Source organism: Coenobita brevimanus, chromosome 17, assembly GCF_032717465.1.
Source record: "Coenobita brevimanus isolate Jiangsu-jjx chromosome 17, ASM3271746v2, whole genome shotgun sequence".
NCBI classification, from domain to species: Eukaryota; Metazoa; Arthropoda; class Malacostraca; order Decapoda; family Coenobitidae; genus Coenobita; species Coenobita brevimanus.
In genome coordinates this window covers 4790630-4812836 of record NC_136970.1, presented here as the reverse complement: position 1 = coordinate 4812836, position 22207 = coordinate 4790630, and the positions used below count along the sequence as shown (strand labels likewise).

Sequence of the window (22207 nt, the reverse complement as noted above, 5' to 3'; positions counted from 1 at the left end):
AATCAGCGGCGAAAAAGGAGACCAGCCTATTGTGATTGTGAAAATGAGTGTGTGCGTGGTGGTCCCGTCGGACAATAGTAAAAAAAAAAAAAAATAACAGCAAGTTTCGGTCAAAGAGTTCAAGATATAGTGGAAATAGAAAGATTCCATATGGTAGCACAATGGCGGAGGGTGACGGAGCTTTGTTTACATATGACGAAAAAGAATTCGAGGGCTTCTCCAAAGACGATGTGGGAAATGCAAGTACTATGTTGAACCAAACAAGAGTAGCTGGAGTAGAGAAAACAGCGGAGAGGAATGTCCAGGAAATAGAGAAGGTATGGGGAGTAATTAGAGAGTTACAGGAACGAACCCAAGAGCAGGAGAGAGAGATCATAGCTTTACGAAGTAAACTGGAAAAAATTTGCACACGCAGCGTAGAGCAAGAAAGAGAAGTCACAGAATTGAAATTAAGTAACGAATCAGCATCAAATGAAATAAAACAGCTCAAGAGGGAGAATAAGAGGTTGGAAGAAGAAAGAGACAGGACGAAAGGCAAACTTGATGAGTATGAATCCAAATCAAGAATACAGGATGAACACATTAAAGAAATCAAGGAGCAACATAAGGGGTGGAAGAAAATTCAGGAAGAGGGAAATGTAAATTTGAAAGAGATTATAGAACAACAAAGCAAGGAAAAGGTGGAGAGGGAAGTGGTTAGGGTGCTGAGAAGTAGAGAATCTTTAGTTAGGGATGTAGCAGATAAGAAAAAATGTGTAATAATTTCAGGAGTTAAAGAAAAACGTATGACAATAAGATCAGAATGAGAAAGAGAAGAACTATCTATCTATCTATCTATAGCCCGACGCCCTAATCCCGCAAAGGGTGGCCGCAGACAAAACGCCTCCAAGTCACTCTGTCACCCACCATTTGACTCCCCTCCCCCCAACTCACCCCCCCCTCCCTCATATACCTCTCAACTCCATCCCTCCACCTCATCCTCGGTCTACCCCTCCCTCTCCCTCCCTCCACCTCACCTACATACACCCTCTTAGTCAGTCTTTCATTCTCCATCCTCTCCACATGTCCAAACCACCTCAGTGTATTTCTCCTAATCTTTTCAACCACATCCACATCTACCCCACAACGTTCCTTCACTTCTTCATTCGTCAACCTGTCCCTCCATGTCACTCCACATGCTCCTCTCAAGTAACTCATTTCCACTGCTCTCACTCTTGACTTGTTCCCCTCTTGCAAGGTCCACGCCTCGCTTCCATACGTCAGGGTAGGGATCACAATACCATCATGCAGTGACTTCTTAACTTCCATACTCACCTCCCTATTTCTCATCACTGCTTTCAGTGTGCCAACAACCTTCCTTCCCTGCTGTACCCTTTCACGTACTTCATCCCCCAAAGTTCCATCCTTACTCATCACACTACCCAAGTACTTGAATGCACTCACATTCTCCATATCCTCACCATCCAACCTCACTGCACACTCTGTGACTTCATTTCTCTCAAACACCATAACTTTACTTTTGTTTACATTAACTTTCAGCTTCCTCCTCCTACACACTGTCCCAAATTCATTCACCAAACCTTGCAACTCCCATTCATCTTCACTCAACAATACTGTATCATCAGCAAACAGCAACACCGGAAGCTTCCAAATCTCACCCTCATTCATTAGGGCCACCCCGACATCCACTGCCCTACCTTGTACCTCCTTTACGACCCCATCCATATATATATTAAACAGCCATGGAGACATTACACACCCCTGTTTCAGTCCCACATTGAGATCAAAGAACTCACTCAGCTCTCCATCCACTCGCACCGTAGCCCTAGCTCCCTCGTACATACTCTTCACAGCACTCAACAATTTCCCCTCCACTCCATATATTCTTAATACCTTCCACATACCTTTCCTATCTATTCTGTCATAAGCTTTCTCCAAGTCCATGAAGGCAGCGTACACTTTCCTTCCCTTCTCTAGATACTTCTCCACTAAACATCTTAGAACAAATATCTGATCTACACACCCTTTTCCCTTCCTAAATCCCCCTTGTTCTTCTCCAACTAGCTCCTCTGTCATATGCCTCACCCTGTCAATGAGTATTCTACCATATATTTTACCAGTCACACTAAGAAGGCAAATACCCCTATGGTTACCACATACCAGAACTAAGCAAGGTTAAAGAAATAATATCAGTAGTCATGGAGGAAAACAATGAAGTTCAAGAAGAGATTGAAGAGGTGTTTAGGTTAGGAAAGTACAAGGAAGGAGGGGCAAGGCCACTGAAGGTTAAGTTTAAGTCACAGGCTACAGTAAATGAAATTATCAGTAGAATATGGAAATTATCAGACAAGGAAGGGTTCATGCAAATGACGAAAAAAGAGCTAAAATAAAGGAATTAGTAAAGGAAGCTCAAGATGTAGTGCTGCCTACTTCTTCCTTAGCCTTTATCATTCTTTTTCTGTGCCTGCCCTCCTCTCTTCCTATTTCTCCCATCTTTCTGGTCACTACTTAATGCTTTTCTTTCCGTTACAGGTGGCATTACATTGAGTGACAAGCCAAATGGTTTCCTGTAGGCCAAGAAACCATTTACAACGCTGGGTGGTAACCATATAACCAAACCATACGTGCTCCCTATGTGTCAAGTGTTTTGGTGGAGAGTTAGTGCCTCTCCCTGTAAAACAAATAACTCAAGAGTCAAATGGCCACCCCGTATGGGATTATGGCGTCTGGCAATAGATAGATAGATAGTAAAGGAAGCAAGGGTAAAAAAACGAACAGAGAACGGAGGAAGAGAAGACAGTGTTTTATTGGAGAGTTAAGGATCAGAAATTAAGGAAGGGGTACCGATGGAGAGAAGGAGAAAAGAGGGTATAAAAAACATCAAAAATAATTGGAAGGTGGCATATACTAATGTTGATGGTTTAATAACGGCAAGGCTAGAAATCAACGATTTTTTGAGGGTACATGAACCTGATGTTATGTGCTTTGTAGAGACCAAATTAAGAGAAGATATTGATGTTCATATGGGACATGTTAAATACAAACTGTGGAGAAGAGACAGAAAGGAAAAAACGGGAAGAGGGGTGATGATAGCAGTGAAGAACAACATAAATGTAGATATCGTGGAAATAGGAGAAGGCAAGGCTGAAGTGATAAATATGAAATTAGAAACTGGAGGGAATAGCAAGAGAGATATGGCAGTAGTGTATGTTCCCCCTAAGACAAGAGCATAAAGTGATGATGAATACCAGGAAATGTTGTTAGACATGGCTAGCTATTTACAGAAAATGGAGGTGTTGGTGTGATGGTTGCGGAGAAATGGGTGGAATATGTTATGAATGTTTTGAGAGTAAGCGATAGGATATTGGCAGTGAAAATTCTGTTGGGTAGAAAGGTAGCTGCGATTATATCGGCATATGCACCACAGGCAGGATTGGATGAAGCAGAGAAAGATAGATTTTGGGATGATTTAATACATGTAGTGGGTGGTATGCAGGATGATGAGATAGTGATTTTGGGAGGGGACTTAAATGGTCATGTAGGTGAAGCAGCACAAGGTTATGAAGGAGTGCATGGGGGATGTGCGTATGGTCTAAGGAATGCAGAAGGGGAAAGGATACTAGAGTTTGGGGAGGCAACGGACATGATTGTGTGCAACACATATTTTAGGAAAAGAGACAGTAGGTTAATTAAATATGAGTCTGGGGGAAATAGCAGTCAGATAGATTATTTTCTGGTTAGGAGGGCTGATAGGAGGTTAGTGAGGGATGTTAAAGTTATGGGAAGTGAGGAGTGTGTGCAGCAGCACAAACTATTGATTTGTGATATGGTGCTTAAAGAACAAGTGATGAAAAAGAGGACTTATGTACCTAGAAGGAAAATATGGAAGCTGAAAAACCAAGTAGCAAGGGATGCCTTCTATAGCGACTTGAGGAGAGTGGTGGCTGAACAGGGAGCTGTAGACAAACGCGTTAATGAATAGTACAGAGCCCTCAAGAACAATTTCTTGAGAGTTTACTGATGTAACATGTGGCTGGACACGAGGACCACCAAGACATACAGTGCTCGTCAGAAGTATTCAGCGTTGTCCGCCAGGCGCGCAATACTTATGGCCCAAAAAGAATCACCCATTTTTGGGGGTAAGAATTGAGCCACAAGTTTGAGCTCCGAGCATGACGTCACGGTAGCCTGAGGCCTTCTGACGCGCTGGTTGGTTCCCGCCTCAGTCGCCCACGGGCTGCCTGAGAGAGAGGAACTCCGCCGAGTGTCCCTCTCAAATTGCGCCATTTTTTACCGAGTGTCCCGCAGTGTTTTGGCCTTCAAAACTTTGTTATGGCACCTACCCGTGAACTATCGAGTGAAATCATATCCCAGATCATTGCTCTAAAGGAGGCAGGCCACCAGACAAAGGAAATTAGTGAATTGGTTGGTGTGGCACGATCGACAGTGCGTCGTTGGTGTGCGCGGTTTCGGGAGGAAAACAGTGGTGAAGTTCCCACAAAGAAACCGAGGTCTGGTAGGCCTAGGAAAACTTCCCCAAGGTCTGTTAATGTTTTAAAACGTGCAGTGGAGTTTAATCCTTGTGTGAGTGCAAGGAAAATTAAGGAGAGCAACCCGGAAGTGTTTGGTGAGGTGTCAGTGAGAACAGTGTCTCGTAGGGTGCATGAGCTTGGTTACACAAGTCACAGGCCTGTGAAAAGGCCTCTTCTCTCTAGCAGCCAGAGAATTCGTAGGCTTGCCTTTGCTAATAAATATCTAAATTGGGGTGAGGAGCAATGGTTGTCAGTGCTGTGGTCTGATGAGGCAACGTTTAGTGTTACCTGTAACAGAGAAGCATGCAAAGGTAGTGACCCACTTGACCCACGGTATGTAGAAAGCACAGTTAAACATCCTGATTCACTCATGGTATGGGGTTGTTTTTCAGGGAAGGGTTTGGGGAAGCTTGTTGTACTTCCCAAGAACCTCAGAGTGAATCAGGATGTTTACCTGGAGCTTCTGTGTGATCATTTACCAGACTCCTTCGAGCTAACAGGTGCACGAGTGTTTCAGCAGGACGGTGCACCTGCTCACAAGGCCAAATCGGTCACCAATTGGCTTCGTGACTGCGAGGTATCATTCATGACAGACTGGCCAGGAAATAGCCCAGACCTCAACCCGATTGAAAACCTCTGGTACCTCGTAAAGAAGAGTCTCCAAGGGAAGGACGTGAGCTCTCTGCCTAAGCTGGAAGCCGCCATTCGTGACTCCTGGGACAAAATACCCCTCCAGCACCTCAGGAGCCTCGCCCTTTCACTTCCAAGACGTCTCAGGTCCGTGAAGAAACGTAAAGGCTACCCTACGAAGCACTAAAGGTAAATAAAATGCATTATTTATATGTTTTTTCAATGTTGAAAGGTTTGTTTCTCAGGAGGGACGCAGGGCGCCCCATACTTCTGACGAGCACTGTAGAGTAACTTGGTGGTGGGATGAGGGTGTAGAAGCTGCATTTAAGGAGAAAAGAATACTTTTCCGGGAATGGAAGAAGGGTGGTAGCAAAGAGGAATATTTGGCTGCCATGCATAGGGCTAGAAGAGAGGTATACAGGGCAAGGTCTGGGTCACAGAGACTATTACTTGATAACCTAAATCATGGTAAAAGGAAAAATATGATATTTAGGGTGGCAGGTAAAGTGAAGAGGGATAATCGGGATATTATAGGTGAGCAGTGTGTGAAGAATGATGAAGGAAGAGTAGTGGTGAACAGTGAGGATATTAAAGATGCATGGAGAGAGCATTATAACCGGTTGTTGAATGAGGAGTTTGACTGGAACAGGGAAGGTTTGAAGCCAGCAGATCCAGTGTCTGGCCCTTGGCCTTTGATTGATACTGCTACTGTGAGTGAGGCAATTGGCAGGATGAGGGTGGGGAAGGCAGCAGGTGTGTCTGGGTTGACTGCCGAAATGCTGAAGGCCTCAGGCGATATAGGGGTGAGTTTAGTCACTGACCTGATAACTAGGATTATTTATGAGTGTGTTGTCCCAGAGGATTGGCTGAAGAGTGTAATTGTAAATGTGTATAAAGGGAAGGGTGATGCCCTGGAAAGAGGAAATTATAGAGGTATAAAGCTTTTAGATCAGATAATGAAGGTAATGGAGAGAGTTTTAGAAGGTATGATTAAAGAGAGTGAATATTGATGAGATGCAGTTTGGGTTTATGCCATGTAGGGGGACCACTGATGCTATATTCATTGTTCGACAGCTTCAGGAAAAATATATTGGTAGGAGAAGGGATCTTTATTTTGTTTTTGTTGATTTGGAAAACGCCTTTGACAGAGTCCCTAGAGAGGTGGTAAAGTGGGCAACGAGAAAGCTTGGCTTGGAGGAGTGGCTGGTTAGGGTGGTTATGGCTATGTATGTGGGTGCTCACATCCAGGTAAGAGTGAATGGAGATTTGAGTGATGAGTTTTCCGTGAATATTGGTGTGCATCAGGGGTCCATCTTGAGTCCCATGTTGTTTATCATGGTACTTGAAGCCCTTTCACGTGACTTTAGAAATGGACTCCCATGGGAGTTGTTGTATGCTGCTGATTTGGTGTTGATTGCAGAGAACGAAAGGGAGGCGAAGGAAAGGTTTAGGAAGTGGAGAGATGGTATGGGGCACAAGGGTTTAAGGGTAAATGCAGAAAAAACAAAAGTGATGATATGTAAGGTTGGTGGCGGTACTGTCAAAGACGAGGGAGAGTGGCCATGTGCAGTTTGCCACAAGGGCGTGGGAAGTAACTCCATCCTGTGCAGTGTGTGTGTGATAAATGGGTGCATAAGAGATGTAGTGGTATCAGAGGTAGACTGCGAGATAATGCTGATTTTATGTGTACGGCGTGTCGGGGAGAGCAGGTGGAGATTGTCAGAATTGAAAGGATTGAACTTGCTGGTGAATCTCTTGAGTGTGTGGCAGAGTTTTGTTATTTGGGAGACATGTTGCGTGCTGGAGGTGGGGCTGGAGCTAGCTCTGTGGCTAGGGTGAGAAGTGGTTGGAAGAAGTTCAGGGAGCTCTTGCCTCTCCTGACATTGAGAGGACTCTCCCTACGTGCTAAGGGGTCTCTGTATGCAGCATGTGTTTGGAGTGTAATGCTGTATGGTAGTGAGACCTGGGCAGTGAAGGAGGAAGATATTCACCGGCTCAGACGTACAGAAATGACAATGATTAGGTGGATGTGCAGTGCATCCCTGCATCCAAGGCCTGGAGGGGCTGGGTTTAGGATGGAAGAGTTGAGAGGTAGGATGGGACTGGAGTGTAATGGTGTTGTGATGACGAGAGGTAGATTGAGATGGTTTGGACATGTGGAGAGGATGGGAGAAGATAATTGGGTGAGGAAGGTGAGAAGTGTTAATATTGGGGGTGGGGTTATGAGGGGTAGACCGAGAAAGACATGGGACGAGGTCATTAAGTGTGACCTCAGGGTTAAGGGACTGAACATGGAGGCTGCAATGGATCGTGCAGCGTGGAGAGCCGCCATTAGGTGACCAAGGCCGACACATGCAAACATGTTGGAGCCTTAAAAACGAAAATGAAAACGAAAACGATTGAGAAAAGTAACAATAAAATTTTAATGGGTGACTTCAATTGTAAAGAGGTGAACTGGGAGGAATGGAACTCAGGAGGCAGTGAAGATTCATGGGGCACTACATTATTAAATAAAACAATTGTAAAGAGGTGAACTGGGAGGAATGGAACTCAGGAGGCAGTGAAGATTCATGGGGCACTACATTATTAAATATAACAATGAACAATGTGATGACGCAGTGGGTCAAAGAAGAGACACGGTTCCGAGGTGATGACACACCAACAAGACTAGACTTACTGTTTACCAAAGAACCTGATGTAATAGAATCCTTGGAGTATCTGTGTCCTATTGGAAAAAGTGATCATGTGGTAACTGAGTTCCAGATGATAACAGGGAATGTGGAGCCAAGAGATGAGCTTTATAGGCAGGGAAGATACAACTTTGGGAAAGCAAACTTTACAGGATTGAGAAAATTTTTTGAAAATGCAGATTGGAGGAAATTCAGAGAAACAAGAGAGATACAGAGGAAGTGGGATATTTTTCTAGCCTTCTATAATTCGGGAGTGGAAAAATTTGTGCCAAGTGTAAGGGAGAAAGAAAACAGAAAATAAAAGAGTGGTTTAATTGGTGTATGATAGCAAAAAAAAGGGAGAGACACGGCATGGAACAAATGGAGAAAGAGAGGTAACAACAGAACAATGGAAGAATATAAAAGAACTAGAAATGATTACACAAGAATACGTAGAGAGGAAGAAAGGAATTTTGAAAAAGGTATAATAGACAAATGTAAGGGTGAACCCAAACTGTTTTATAGATTTGTCAATGGCAAACTGAAACAAAAGGAAGGAATCACCAAACTGAAAGTAGAAGGAGAGGTCTATAAAGATGCAGCAATGCAAGCAGAAATAATGAACAAATGTTTCCAGTCAGTTTTCACTAATGAAAGTGAGTTTGTGGAGGGGGAGGGAGTGACCAGAAATGTAGTGATAAAAGATATAAAAGTGGAAGTACAGGAAGTGTATAAATTACTGGAAACTCAAGATGTAAGGAAAGACCCAGGACAAGATGGAATCTCTAATTGGGTACTGAAGGAATGCAGAATACAGCTGGCGGATAAGATTCACAGTTTAATTGTGTGTTCTCTGGAAGAGGGGAAAGTGCCTCAAGAATGGAAGAGGGCAAATGTGGTACCAATTTATACGGGAGGAAACAGGGAAGAACCCCTGAATTATAGACCAGTGTCCCTAACCAGCATGGTCACAAAATTGCGTGAGAGAATTTTGAAAGATAGAAGGATGAAATATCTGGAAGAGATGAATATTTTGGCAGAAAGTCAGTTTGGATTTAGAAGTGGAAGGTCATGTATTTCCAACTTGCTGAGTTTTTACTCAAGAGCGACTGACGTGCTACAGGAGAGAGATGGTTGGGTGGATTGTGTGTATTTAGATTTGGAAAAGGCCTTCGACAAGGTACTTCATAAGAGATTAATGTGGAAACTAAAGCATATAGGACGACTGAAGGGGAACCTCCTGGAATGGATGAGAGACTTTTTGAGCGATAGACAAATGGGGACAGTAATAAAGGATAGGATGTCTGGATGGAGGGAGGTACAAGTGGAGTCCCACAGGGCTCGGTGATGGAGTGAACAGTTATGCAAGTCTATTTGCTGATTATGTAAAGATCTTGAGGAGGATTGTAAAATGCTGCAGGAGGATCTGGATAGGATACCCGATTGAAGCCGGATGTGGGAAATGAAATTTAATGCAAAGAAATGTAAAATATTGGAAATGGGTAAAAGTACCAAGAGGCCATCATTGAATTATTTGATGGGTAATGAACCAATCACAAAAGCGAGAGAAGAGAAAGATTTGGGTGTGCTGGTCCACGACAGTTTGTCACCTGAAAAACACATTAACAAGGCAGTTAGTGAGACATATAAACTCCTGACTAATATAAGAGTAGCTTTTCATTATACGGATGAGCAGATGATGAAAAAATTGATAGTGGCCATGATTCGCCCGAGGTTAGAATATGCAGCAGTAGTGTGGTCCCCACACAAAAAGAAAGATATAAACAAGATTGAAAGAATACAAAGAACAGCAACCAAGATGGTCCCCAGTCTGGCAGATCTGTCGTACAGAGAGAGGTCGGAAAGCTGGATTTGCCTTCCTTAGAGGAAAGGAGAAAGAGATGTGACATGATTGCAGTGTTCAGGACCATGGTGGGAGTAGATAAAACTGACAAAGAAGATCTGCTTTTATGGGATAAAAGAGCAACAAGAGGACACGGAACGAAACTGAAGAAGCCAAGCTGCTTGAAGGATATCAAGAAATATAGTTTTCCTTATAGATGTATAGACCTGAGGAATAGCCTGGACAAAGAGATCGTCCAGTCTAAAAACTTAAACGAGTTTAAAGCAAAATTTGACTTACTGAGAAACAGAGACGGGACCCCACGAGCGTAGCTCATTTCCTGTATACCACAATTAGATATATACACACGCACACATGCATGCACGCACACACACAGCATCACCACCATTGCACACACACACACACACAAACACAGCATCACTAACCTCCATTCCTAAAATCAACCGACCTGATTTTGGTGACAGAAAGCAATGCCACGAAGGACCTGGAAAATGTGAGCCCTGGCAGTGTCCTCATCCAACCCAGTCTCCGTGGTCTCCAGTTCATCCAGGATGGTGTGGTCTACGTATTCAAATACCAGGTACAGGCGGCGCTTGCGTCGGAAGAATTCTATTAGGTTCACTAAATTCTCATGCCGTAGTTTCTGTCAAAGATGGACAAGAGATGAGTTAATGATGTAACGATGGGCAGAAGTTATGTAAAGAGAGACAGTTAGTGATGGAGGAAGGGACATTCATGTTGGAGGATTTTGTGATGGAGAGGAGTTAGTGGTGGAGAGCTAGTGGATGAGTGGAATTAGGGGTAGAGTCAATTAGAGGGGAGTTAGTGGTAAAGAGAGGAGTTTGTGATGGACAGAATTGTTTAAGAAGAAGAGAGGCAGTAGTGGTAGAGAGACAGGAGTTAGTGGTGGAGAGAGAGAGAGAGAGGAGTTATCAAAGTAGAATAGAATTACAGCTAGTGATATCTATGGCACTCCTTATCCAGCACCAAGACATCTTCTGTATCCGAGCACTGCTACCTCCAGACACCTTATTCAGCTTAAGAAAGACACCTGGTAATAAATGGGGGTTAGAAACATCTCCATTAACTCAAACGAGTGTCCAAAACATAAACTAGATCCACAAACACTGCCAAATATAAGTCAGAACCACACACACAAACACTCCCAAACAGAAGTCAGATCCAAAAACATAAACACTGACAAATATAAGTCAGATCCACAAACACAAACACTGCCAAATATAAGTCAGATCCACACACACAAACACTCCCAAACAGAAGTCAGATCCACAAATATAAACATTGACAAATTTAAGTCAGATCCACAAACACAAACACTGCCAAATATAAGTCAGATCCACAAACACAAACACTCCCAAACAGAAGTCAGATCCACAAACACAAACACTCCCAAACAGAAGTCAGATGCATACACTAACACTGCCAAATATAAATCAGCATCACACACACAAACACTCCCAAACAGAAGTCAGATCCACAAACATAAACACTGACAAATATAAGTCAGATCCACAAACACAAACACTGCCAAATATAAGTCAGATCCACACACACAAACATTCACAAAGATAAGTCAGATCCACAAACACAAACACTCCCAAACAGAAGTCATATCCACAAATACAAACACCAGGAACATTCATCATTTAAGTGATCACAAGAACTCTACATTGTTTATTAGGTTATATAATTTTAATTTGGACTAAAATTACCATCACTCCATTTTGAATACTGAGCTGGAACAATAAATGAACACTAGAATATGATGCCAGTCATGAAGAAGTGTTACAGTAACCTTGAAGAAATACTGACTTTTCCTGCCACTGAAATGTGTGAAATAGGCTAAAAAAGGATGAAAACCTGGGCCATGTTAAGGTCGAAGAACTATAGTGTTGCAGTTTTCCGTGATCATTACTGATGTCCATTATTCTACTTTGATACTGTCACCTGATTGTCTGAAGCCTAGAAAGACGCCTTGCTTTCATCTAAATATAACCCTATTAGGTTCACTAGGTGCTCGTGTGTTGTAGTTTCTGTTGAGAAGACAGAAATTAGTGGTGGTGAAAGAGAATCTGCAGTTGAGAAAGGAGCTTGTGGTGAGAGAAAGAGAGAGAAATTTGTTATGAAGAAAGAGAGGACTTGTGGCTGAGATAATATTTTAAAGGGTTATATTAATTGTACATTTTATCCATTAAGATGACTTTTCTTCAATTAACACCTGACTTTCTATATAATCATCAAGGTAATGAGGTGGTTAGCAGTGTGTCCATTAACCACAGGAGCCAGAGTTTACACAACAAAGTCAAGAGTTTACACACCAAACAAGAAATCAAGAGTTTGCACACCAAACAAGAAGTCAAGAGTTTACACACCAAACAAGTCTGCTTAACATCTTCAAGACTACATACTGTCATCATATGCATCTAAAGGAGTCAATAACGCAAGCTAGGTTCTCATCAATTTATACTGGGGAATAAGAGAGAGACAGTGAGATTGGTGCAGGTGAAGTTAATAGCATTAAGGTAAGGTTGCAGGTAAGCTGGTGACTGCTGGGTGAGGCTAAAGAGATGATGATGATGTCTGAAGAAATGTGATGTTCAAGAGAGAGGTGATGTTAGAGAAGAAGTGATGCAAGAAGAAGAGGTGATGTTTGGGGAAGTGGAAGAGGTGATGTTTGGGGAAAAAGTTCCATTCAAGGAAGAGCTGATGTTAGAGAAGTGATGTTCAAGGAAGAGGTGATGTTAGAGGAGTGATGTTCAAGGAGGAGGTGATGTTAGAGAAGTGATGTTCTAGGAAGAGGTGATGTTAGAGAAGTGATGTTCTAGGAAGAGGTGATGTTAGAGAAGTGATGTTCTAGGAAGAGGTGATGTTAGCGAAGTGATGTTCTAGGAAGAGGTGATGTTAGAGAAGTGATGTTCAAGGAAGAGATGATGTTAGCGAAGTGATGTTCAAGGAAGAGGTGGTTTGAAAAGTAATGCTCAAGGAAGAGGTGATGTTCAAGGAAGAAGTGATGTTTGAGAAGAAGCGATGTACAAGGAAGAGGTAATGTTAGAGAAGTGATGTTCAAGGAAGAGATGATGCTAGAGCAGTGATGTTCAAGGAAGAGATGATGTTTGAGAAGTGATGTTCAAGGATGAGGTGATGTTAGAGAAGAGGTGATGTACAAGGAAGAAGTGATGTACAAGGAAGAGGTGATGTACAAGGAAGAGGTGATGTACAAGGAAGAGGTGATGTACAAGGAAGAGGTGATGTACAAGGAAGAAGTGATGTACAAGGAAGAAGTGACGTACAAGGAAGAGGTGACGTACAAGGAAGAGGTGATGTTCAAAGAAGAGATGATGTTCAAAGAAGAGGTGATGTACAAGGAAGAGGTGATGTACAAGGAAGAGGTGACGTACAAGAGGTGATGTACAAGGAAGAGGTGATGTACAAGGAAGAGGTGATGTACAAGGAAGAGGTGACGTACAAGAGATGATGTACAAGGAAGAGATGATGTACAAGGAAGAGGTGATGTACAAGGAAGAGGTGATGTACAAGGAAGAGGTGATGTTCAAGGAAGAGGTGATGTACAAGGAAGAGGTGATGTACAAGGAAGAGGTGATGTTCAAAGAAGAGGTGATGTACAATGAAGAGGTGATGTACAAGGAAGAGGTGATGTACAACAATGAAGAGGTGATGCACAAGGAAGAGGTGATGTACGAGGAAGAGGTGACTTACAAGAGGTGATGTACAAGGAAGGGGTGACGTTCAAGGAAGAGGTGATGTACAAGGAAGAGGTGATGTACAAGGAAGAGGTGATGTTCAAGGATGAGGTGATGTTCAAGGAAGGGGTGATGTTCAAGGAAGGGGTGATGTTCAAGGAAGGGGTGATGTTCAAGGAAGGGGTGATGTTCAAGGAAGGGGTGACGCTCAAGGAAGAGGTGACGCTCAAGGAAGAGGTGATGTTCAAGGAAGAGGTGACGTTCAAGGAAGAGGTGACGTTCAAGGAAGAGGTGACGTTCAAAGTGACATCAGAGGAAAAAGTGATACTACTGAAAAAGGTGGGGTCTGAGGAACAGGTGATGTTCGAGGAATTTGTGACATTTGAGGAAAGCTGATGTTCTGAGAAGAGGTGATGACCGCGGAAGAGGAGGTGTTCAAGGAAGAGATGAAACTCTAGGAAGGGATGATGTTCTGAGTGGGGTGATACTCGAGGAATAAGAGGTGATTCAGGAGTCAAATCAAACCTAGGAATCATCATATACACAATTCCCACGGTTCAAATGACACATACACACACACATACTAAAAAAATCAACTGAACACAACCAGTACACCCAAACAAAGCAGTCAGGTGAAAATTATTATTATTATTATTATTATTATTATTATTATCCACTAATGTACTAAAAAAATATACAGCTGGAGTTAGTGAATCAGACGTAAACCCCAGGTACACCAAAAGGTCAAGTGAGCCTGGCTGCTGCGTCAAATGCACACAAAGGGGGCCAGAAAAGTCTACCTGTCTATCTATCTAGTGGAATGTATCTAAAAGGTCACAGAATTTGAAAACAGTGTCTTTAGTCACAGGAATGCAGAAGTCTATTTATATCTTCCTCAGAAGGTCACAGGAATAAAAAAAATAAAAAAAAATACCTAGCCCTATGTACCTTACTGGACAAGCTTAACCAAACATTCTTTTGAATACCTAACAATTTATATACCCATCGATCAGTCTCACGGGACAAAGGAAGGCGTAGTCAAAAAAATAAGCTGGAGGGATGGAATATGCTAACACGGGGAATGAAATCTGTAAACACTTAGGGCTTGTCTGCAACTACCTAATCTACTAATACGTCAGAATAAAAGGAGACGCAGTTAAAGTGTCCGGGTTCCTGAGGTCCATGTCCAAATTTGCATGGGATTACAACATCAAAATCCCTTGCCGAACCGTTCTATTTCACGTCCATTTTCACCACACTGCTACGGGGGTCCATATACTGTACAGTATAATCTTCCTTTCATTCTGCGCTCAGTGTTGTCAATGTCCATTCCTGCATCGTTTATTACTTTCCTACTGCGACTGCCACACCCACACCCACACCAGACGACTGATCCTTCTATTTCACGCCCATCTACACCACACTGATACATATACGTGGCACCATATATAACGATCCTCTTTCGGTCCGCGTCCTTAGTTCTCGTGTGTTGCGGGAACAGTTCAGTCAGCGTTACCAATCTCCATCCTGCATCATACTAATTTCCTACTCCCACTCCCACACCCACGCCCACACACGCAGACTGAGCCGTTCCAGCATCACACACTGTTATTTACGGAGTAGGACCGCCCTATATGTGACTTCATACTCCCGATTCGTACATCACCAGCATGGGGTCAGGTTAATTCCGGCTGTCACTCCCCTTTAAGGCAAAGGTATGGTTTTCTTATGAACATAATGTGGAGAGAGAGAGAGAGAGAGAGAGAGAGAGAGAGAGATGACATGGACCTATCATGTAAGATCATTTGCTAAATCCGCCTCAAAGAAACTTGGATTATTGTACAAAGTTCGTAGTTTCTTCACTGACGAGCAGTTAGCTGTAGTTTATAAGAGTCATGTGGGCTCTCAGCTTGAATACTGCTCACCCTTGTGGAATGGATGTGGAGAGGTTGCATTAAAACAACTAGACAAAATTCAGAACAAAGCTGTTAGAATTATTAATAACCCTGCCATTACAAATAAACTACCTCACCTACAAGTAACAAGCAATGTTGCCTCCCTTGTTTTATTTTACAGATATTTTTATGGCAAATGCTCAGACGAAGTTGCGTCCATGGTGCCACCTCTCCATGCATTCCCACGTGCTACACGGGCATCTGGTAGCGCTCACGACTGGAATGTCACACTGTCATACTGCCGAACTTCTTCCTATCAAAAATCTTTTATTCCCCGAACTGCATCTCTTTGGAACTCGCTTCCCCGGAGTTGTTTCCCCCCAAACTTCAACCTACAGCTGTTCAAGTCCAACTGTTACAAATTTCCTATGAATGGTGGACACCAGCAATCAGGTGTATGGATTATTTTTTAATTCACTTGTTTTTCCTTCCTCTGTTCTGTGATTTAAAAAAAAAAATGGCTTTCGATTATTCATCCCATCAATTATACATCCACGTTCGACGAATCCCGCCAACAGTGTAATAATTCTATCCAGTCTTCAAGTATTCAGCCACGGCCAATGTAAACTACTCCAGCCGGAATTCCTGGTAAATTTTAGAGGTGGCTTAGTCAGCATGGGCGACTGACACTTCACAAATTATTCAGTATTAGGGAGTTAAAACCAGGAATTATTCAAGGGAGTTAAATCCAAGAATTATTCGGTAAAAGCTAAAACCATGAATTATGCGAGTTAAAATCAAGGAGTTTTCAGTATAAGGGAGTTAAAGAATTATTCGGTACAACGGAGCTAAAACCATGAATTACTCGGTATAAGGAAGTTAAAACAAGAATTATTCGACAGAAGGTGATAACCATGAATTATTAGCAACAAAGGGTGATAACCATGAATCATTAGCAACAAAGGGTGATAACCATGAATTATTAACAACAAAGGGTGATAACAATGAATCATTAGCAACAAAGGATGATAACCATGAATTATTAGCGACAAATATACAAGGTGTGGTAGGTGGTGGCGCCCATCATCCACTCACTTGATGTAGTGCTGCCTACTTCTTCCTTAGCCTTTATCATTCTTTTTCTTTGCCTGTCCTCCTCTCTTCCTGTTTCTCCTATCTTTCCTGTCACTTCTTATTGCTTTTCTTTCATTAACAGGTGGCTTTACATCGAGTGACAAGCCAAATGGTTTCTTGTAAGCCAAGAAACCATTTACAACACTGGGTGGTAACCATATCACCAAACCATACGTGCTCCCTACGTGTCAGGAAGTCGGTTGGTGGAGGGTTAGTGCCCCTCCCTGTAAAACAAATAACTCAAAGTCAAATGGCCACCCCTTACAGGATTATGGCGTCTGGCAATAGATAGACAGATACAAATATACAAGAATCAGCGGCGTACGGAGTGAAAACCAAGAATTATTCATCAAAAAATATAATAGGGAAAGAATTATTCAGATGCATGGTGAAAAGACACAAATACTCTGAGGGGATGAATAACAAGAATTACCCTGAAGGTGAATTATCAAGGAATTACTCAGTGAAGAATGGAGAGAGAGAGAGAGAGAGAGAGAGAGAGAGAGAGAGAGGAGACCAACCACCCATAAAACTTGAAAACTCATGAATAATTCTGCAGGAAATGTCGATAAGTCCACACATTATTCATCCAGGCAGTTCTGACCCGTGGAAATTATGAACACCGACATACTAAGAGCGGAAAGGGTGGGTGGCAGGGTCCATTCTGAGTGGCGGGGAGACAAGGGGGAGTCCATTCTTAACGGCGGGGGGGAAGGGGTCAGAGAGGAGGAGGAGGGGGAGTCCATTCTTAACGGCGGGGGGGAAGGGGTCAGAGAGGAGGAGGAGGGGGAGTCCATTCTGAGAGGGGGAGGAAGGGGAATCCACTCTTAGTTAGAGGGGGTGTCCAACCTGAGAAGAGGGGAAGTCCATTTTGAGAGGGTAGTAGGGGGAGTTCTGAGAGGGTGGGAGTCGGGAATTCAGAGAGGGGGGAGGGGGGAATTCTGAGAGGGGGAGGAGGGAGGAAGTCCAATTTGAGAGGATGGAAGGGGGAGTTCTGTGAGGGGGAGGATGGAGGAGTCCATTCTGAGAGGGTGAGGAGAGGAAGTCCATTTTGAATGGGTAGGAGGGGGAGTTCTGCGAGGGGTAAGAGTAGTCCAATGTGAGAGGGGGAGAAGTAGTCCAATGTGAGAGGGGAAGGAGGGGGAGTCCACTCTGAGAGGGAGAGGAGGGGTAATCCATTCTGAGAGGGTGAGGAGGAGGAGTCCATTCTGCTCTATTTTTTCACTCACCCTCCTCCTCATGCAGTGCCGTGTTCCCTTACAGCAGTGTTTTCCAACCTGTGGGGCGCGCCCCCCTAGGGGGGCACGAAGGGCTGCCTCGGGGGGCGCGAAGGCTTTATAAAGAGGGTAATTATATTTGAAAACTATGAATTATGATGGAATTCAGTAATTTCTAAATATGGAGAAAATATTTCAGATATGAATAAGAAATCTAGTTATCTGAATATATTAACAATTTCAAAGATTAAGAATCTATGATATTTATTGACATGTGCCAACTATGCCAGTAAAATACAGTATTTGAGGAAGGGGGATCGAGAATTAGTAAAGGTTGGAAACCACTGTGGAATCACATGGAGAGACAGGCTGACGAATGAGGATATAAAGAAGCGTTGTGGTGTGGATGTGGATGTGATAGGAAGCGTTATGAGGAACAAACTGAGGTGGTTTGGCCATGTGGAGAGGATGGAGGATGAAAGACTGACGAAGAGAGTGTATGTGAGTGAGGTGGAGGGGGGAAGAGGGAGGGGGAGGCCGAGGATGAGATGGAGGGATGGGGTGGAGAGGTGTATGAGAGAGAGGGGTGTGAGTTGGGAGCAGGGCAGTGAAATGGCGGGGGACAGGGCGACTTGAAGGAGATTTGTTTGTGGCCACCCCAAACGGGATTGAGGCGTCTGGCAATAGATAGATAGGAAACCACTGCCTCAATGTGTTTGTGACTGCCATGAATCCGATAAATATGCCTCCAAGTATGTCAGGATAAGGTGTTAGGGAGCTTCCTTTACCAACGAGAATACGAGCCATGGTCTAAAACTCAATGCCATACCGTAATTCGTTAAACATCCTTCATTAAGCTAAGTTTCCATCCATCAATCATCCAATCCTTTTTTGCCCCATCAGGAGCGTAGGAGTCCGGGGTTAGGCTCCTCAGTGCCGACATTTAAAAGGAGCGTAACTAGCCTCACTCTTCCCTTATGTGAACAGTAAATACCATCCAGCCCTCGGATATATAAACCTTTACAGGCTTACTCAGGAAGATGCGGGTTAAACTACTAAACCACTAGTCGTCATAAACCAAGCATAACGACCTATAGATATTCCAAAACAATAAACCACTCCACCAACCGTCATTAACTAAGCATAACGACCTATATCCCAAAACAATACACCATTAAACCACCAGCCGTCATTAACTAAGCATAACGACCTACAGGTTATCCAAAACAATAATATTCTAACATCACATTTACAGCACGGGTCGTCAACTCACCTTCAGCATGCGCACTTCCCTGAGGGCGATCTTCTTGACGGTGTGGTCGTCCTCGCTCTCCAGGAACTTCTTGATGGCCACGGTCTGTCCGGTCTCCTTGTGGCGGCACCGCAGGACCACGCCGTACGAACCCTCCCCCACCACACCCAAACTCTCATACCGCTCCATTATGCCACCCTGAGGACAAGGAATAAATAATAACAAAAGGAAGAAACGCACATCTTCCACAAAACCTAACGTAATGCAAAGGACGGTGTTTTTATAATTCTATGCGTCTGGACCATAATGCAATGACCAGGTGCTATAGAACAGTCAGGTATGAATAAGTTTATGCCTGTCAATTTGGAGTGAAGTATCTAAGCAGGATGTTATTGCGTTTCCTTGTACGAAATGCTATAGGAGCATAAGAAGGTTATAATACCCTGCTCCTTTCACCCCTTCTACGACTGGGAATGTAATTATCTTCCTTTCCCGTGTCTCCCGGGGCTGGGCTACCGTAACTAGGAAGAGTCCACCAGGGAGTCACAAAACGACTATAGCCTACGCCATGATTCCATCTCATGGCCACTGTCCTTCATTCAACGACACAGTTTGCACACATCCTGCCTTGTACTTACTAAGCCTGCCTTGCCGACCTTTACCCCTCCTTCACTCACCAACTCCATCCTCAAACATCCTCCCCCACCTTACTCATCAACCTCTCTAACATCCTCCCCCACCTTACTCACCTACCTCTCCATCCAACCATTTTAATTTCATGCAGCCTACCTACTCTTACTCCAGCTACAGTACTCCACCCTCACACAAACTCCCCCACCCTACCCCACTACTTAATTCTTTGTCTACCTCTCCTTCCTCCAACCAACCCCTACCCACTGTTTCACAGCAAATGGCCGAACCACCTCAAATTATTTCTTCTTTATATCTCCCCTCCACATCGACCCGGTAACAACATAACAGCATAACACTCGTGATATATCGCATAATAACAAAAATAACACCTTAGTAGCGTCGTGAAAAAGAACTTTGCCACTTATTTCGTTATTTTCTCGATTATTTCCGTGTAGTAATTTATTTTATTCCTGTTACCTTGAAATGACTTTACTCAGTTTAATGTTTACTATTATCGCACTACTACTATTATTACATCATTATCATCATCATCATAATAATAATAACAGTAGCAGTGTAGCCTTCATTTAATAATTTACTACCCAGTCTCCCTAAAGCTAAATAAACTCGCCCAAAGGTACAAAAAAAAAAATCATCATCATCATCTTGTTTTTTTCTCCCACCACCAGGAGCGTAGGGCCCGGAGCTTGGGTACCAAGGTAAGTCCCGACATTTAAGGGAAACGTGACCAGACTCATTCGCACCTGAGTGGCATTACGTGAGTCATAAACTCCACCCCACCTCTCGCAGTTAAGCTATTGCGGGGTCCCATCCAGTTTGAAGCGTCTTGATCCTGTAAACCACCAGGCGTCCTTTGTCTGTTTGCCTTTGTCCTTCTGTTTGTCTTTGTCCTTCTGTTTGTCTTTGTCCTTCTCTGTCTGTCTTTCTGTACTTCTCCGTCTGCCTTTCTGTTCTTCTGTTTGCCTTTCTGTCCTTCTATCCTTCTGTCTGTATTTCTGTCTTTCTGCCTGTCTTTGTCCTTCTCTGTCTGCCCTTCTGTGCTTCTCCGTCAGCTTTTCTGTCCTTCTCTGTCCTCTGTCTGCCTTTCACTGCTTCTCCGTCAGATTTTCTGTCCTTCCCTGTCCTTTCTGTCTTTCTGTCCTTCTCTGTCTGCCTTTCTGTCCTTCTCTGTGTCTTTCTGTCCTTCTCTGTCTGCCTTTCTGTCCTTCTCTGTGTCTTTCTGTCCTTCTCTGTCTGCCTTTCTGTCTTTCTGTTTGTCTTTCTGTCTTTCTGTTTGTCTTTCTGTCCTTCTCTGTCTGCCTTTCTGTCCTTCGCTACCAATTTCCTTATTAACAATCAAGTAACCAGTGACTTGTAAATGTCTCCCGTGAAGGCACCACAATGAGTAAAATCGTCTGAAGAGAGAGAAAAAAAAACGGTACATATAAAGTCATCGGATATACAAAACGCAGGGAATACGTGGATATTAAACGACTCACTTGTCCCTTTCTCTATCTTCCTTATCTTCTAATCGTCTATCCTCTCCACCTGTCCTTTTATCACCTCTATCTTTAATACGTCTGACCTCTCCACCTGTCCTTTTAACTTCTCTGTCTAATAATCCGTCCTCTTCACCTGTCCTAATACCTCCCCTATCTTTAATTCTGTCCTCTCCACCTGTCCTTTATCCTCCCTATCTTTTAATCGTCTATCCTCTGCCTCACGTTCTTTGCCCTAACCCCAACCGCGCTCCACCAAGTCTAGCATAGTTTGGGCTGTGATGTATTCTCTCGTGTCGCTATAAAGAAAACGAAACCAAGCACAGCAGAGGTTTCGTTTTTCATCGCTGTAAAATATCGCTCTCGAAAACTGAAAATGGCATGGGAAGACGCCAGGGGTACGTAAAAATACCTTAAAATTGGTGCTAATATATCCATTCTGCAGTTTATACAAATTTTACGCGAATATGATTGTTAATAAAGTGAAATTCGTAGCTATGGACAGACATGCAGACAAACAGGACAGATAAATATAGATAGACTGACTGATAGATAGATATAGACTGATAGATAGATAGATAAACAGATAGGAGAAATATGGATACTGACTGCATACACAGACGGGATTAAGGAACGACACAAAAAACATACAAATAAGATTATCACAACGGGACGGAGTCATGTAAAAATCAGGAGAGAGAGAGAGAGAACAACGTACCGACTGCGTGCGGGTGTGATGGTGAGTGATACGCAGTATGCTATTGATCACACACACACACACACACACACACACACACACACATTCTTCATATACATACCAAAAGAAAAATATGCACTCACACGCAAAACAGCGAATACGCACGCTATCGTCACATGCAAACACATCGTTCACACACACACACACACACGGAAGCTTGAAAGCACACACGCACATTCTCTCTCTCTCTCTCTCTCTCTCTCTCTCTCTCTCTCTCTCTCTCTCTCTCTCACACACACACACACACACACGGAAGCTTGAAAGCACACACGTACATTCTCTCTCTCTCTCTCTCTCTCTCTCACACACACACACACACACACACAATTTGCGCACCCACACACGTGTCGCTGAAGCTAAACAGGAAAGCAAGCACCACGCACGATCTCTCTCTCTCTCTCTC

The 22207-nt window shown here is 43.3% G+C and overlaps 1 protein-coding gene across 1 annotated transcript in view; it reads right to left on the bottom strand.

The window, feature by feature from the left end:
• LOC145391191 (uncharacterized) overlaps positions 1 to 19104 on the bottom strand; it is a 35898-nt gene extending 16794 nt beyond the window's left edge. The window contains exons 1-2 of the mRNA XM_080265872.1: positions 18937 to 19104; positions 10144 to 10338 (exon numbers count right to left, since the gene is read on the bottom strand). Coding sequence (XP_080121998.1) covers positions 10144 to 10338; positions 18937 to 19104 — 363 coding nt within the window. The remainder of the gene's footprint in view (positions 1 to 10143; positions 10339 to 18936) is intronic.
• Between the last annotated feature and the right edge of the window lie 3103 nt (positions 19105 to 22207).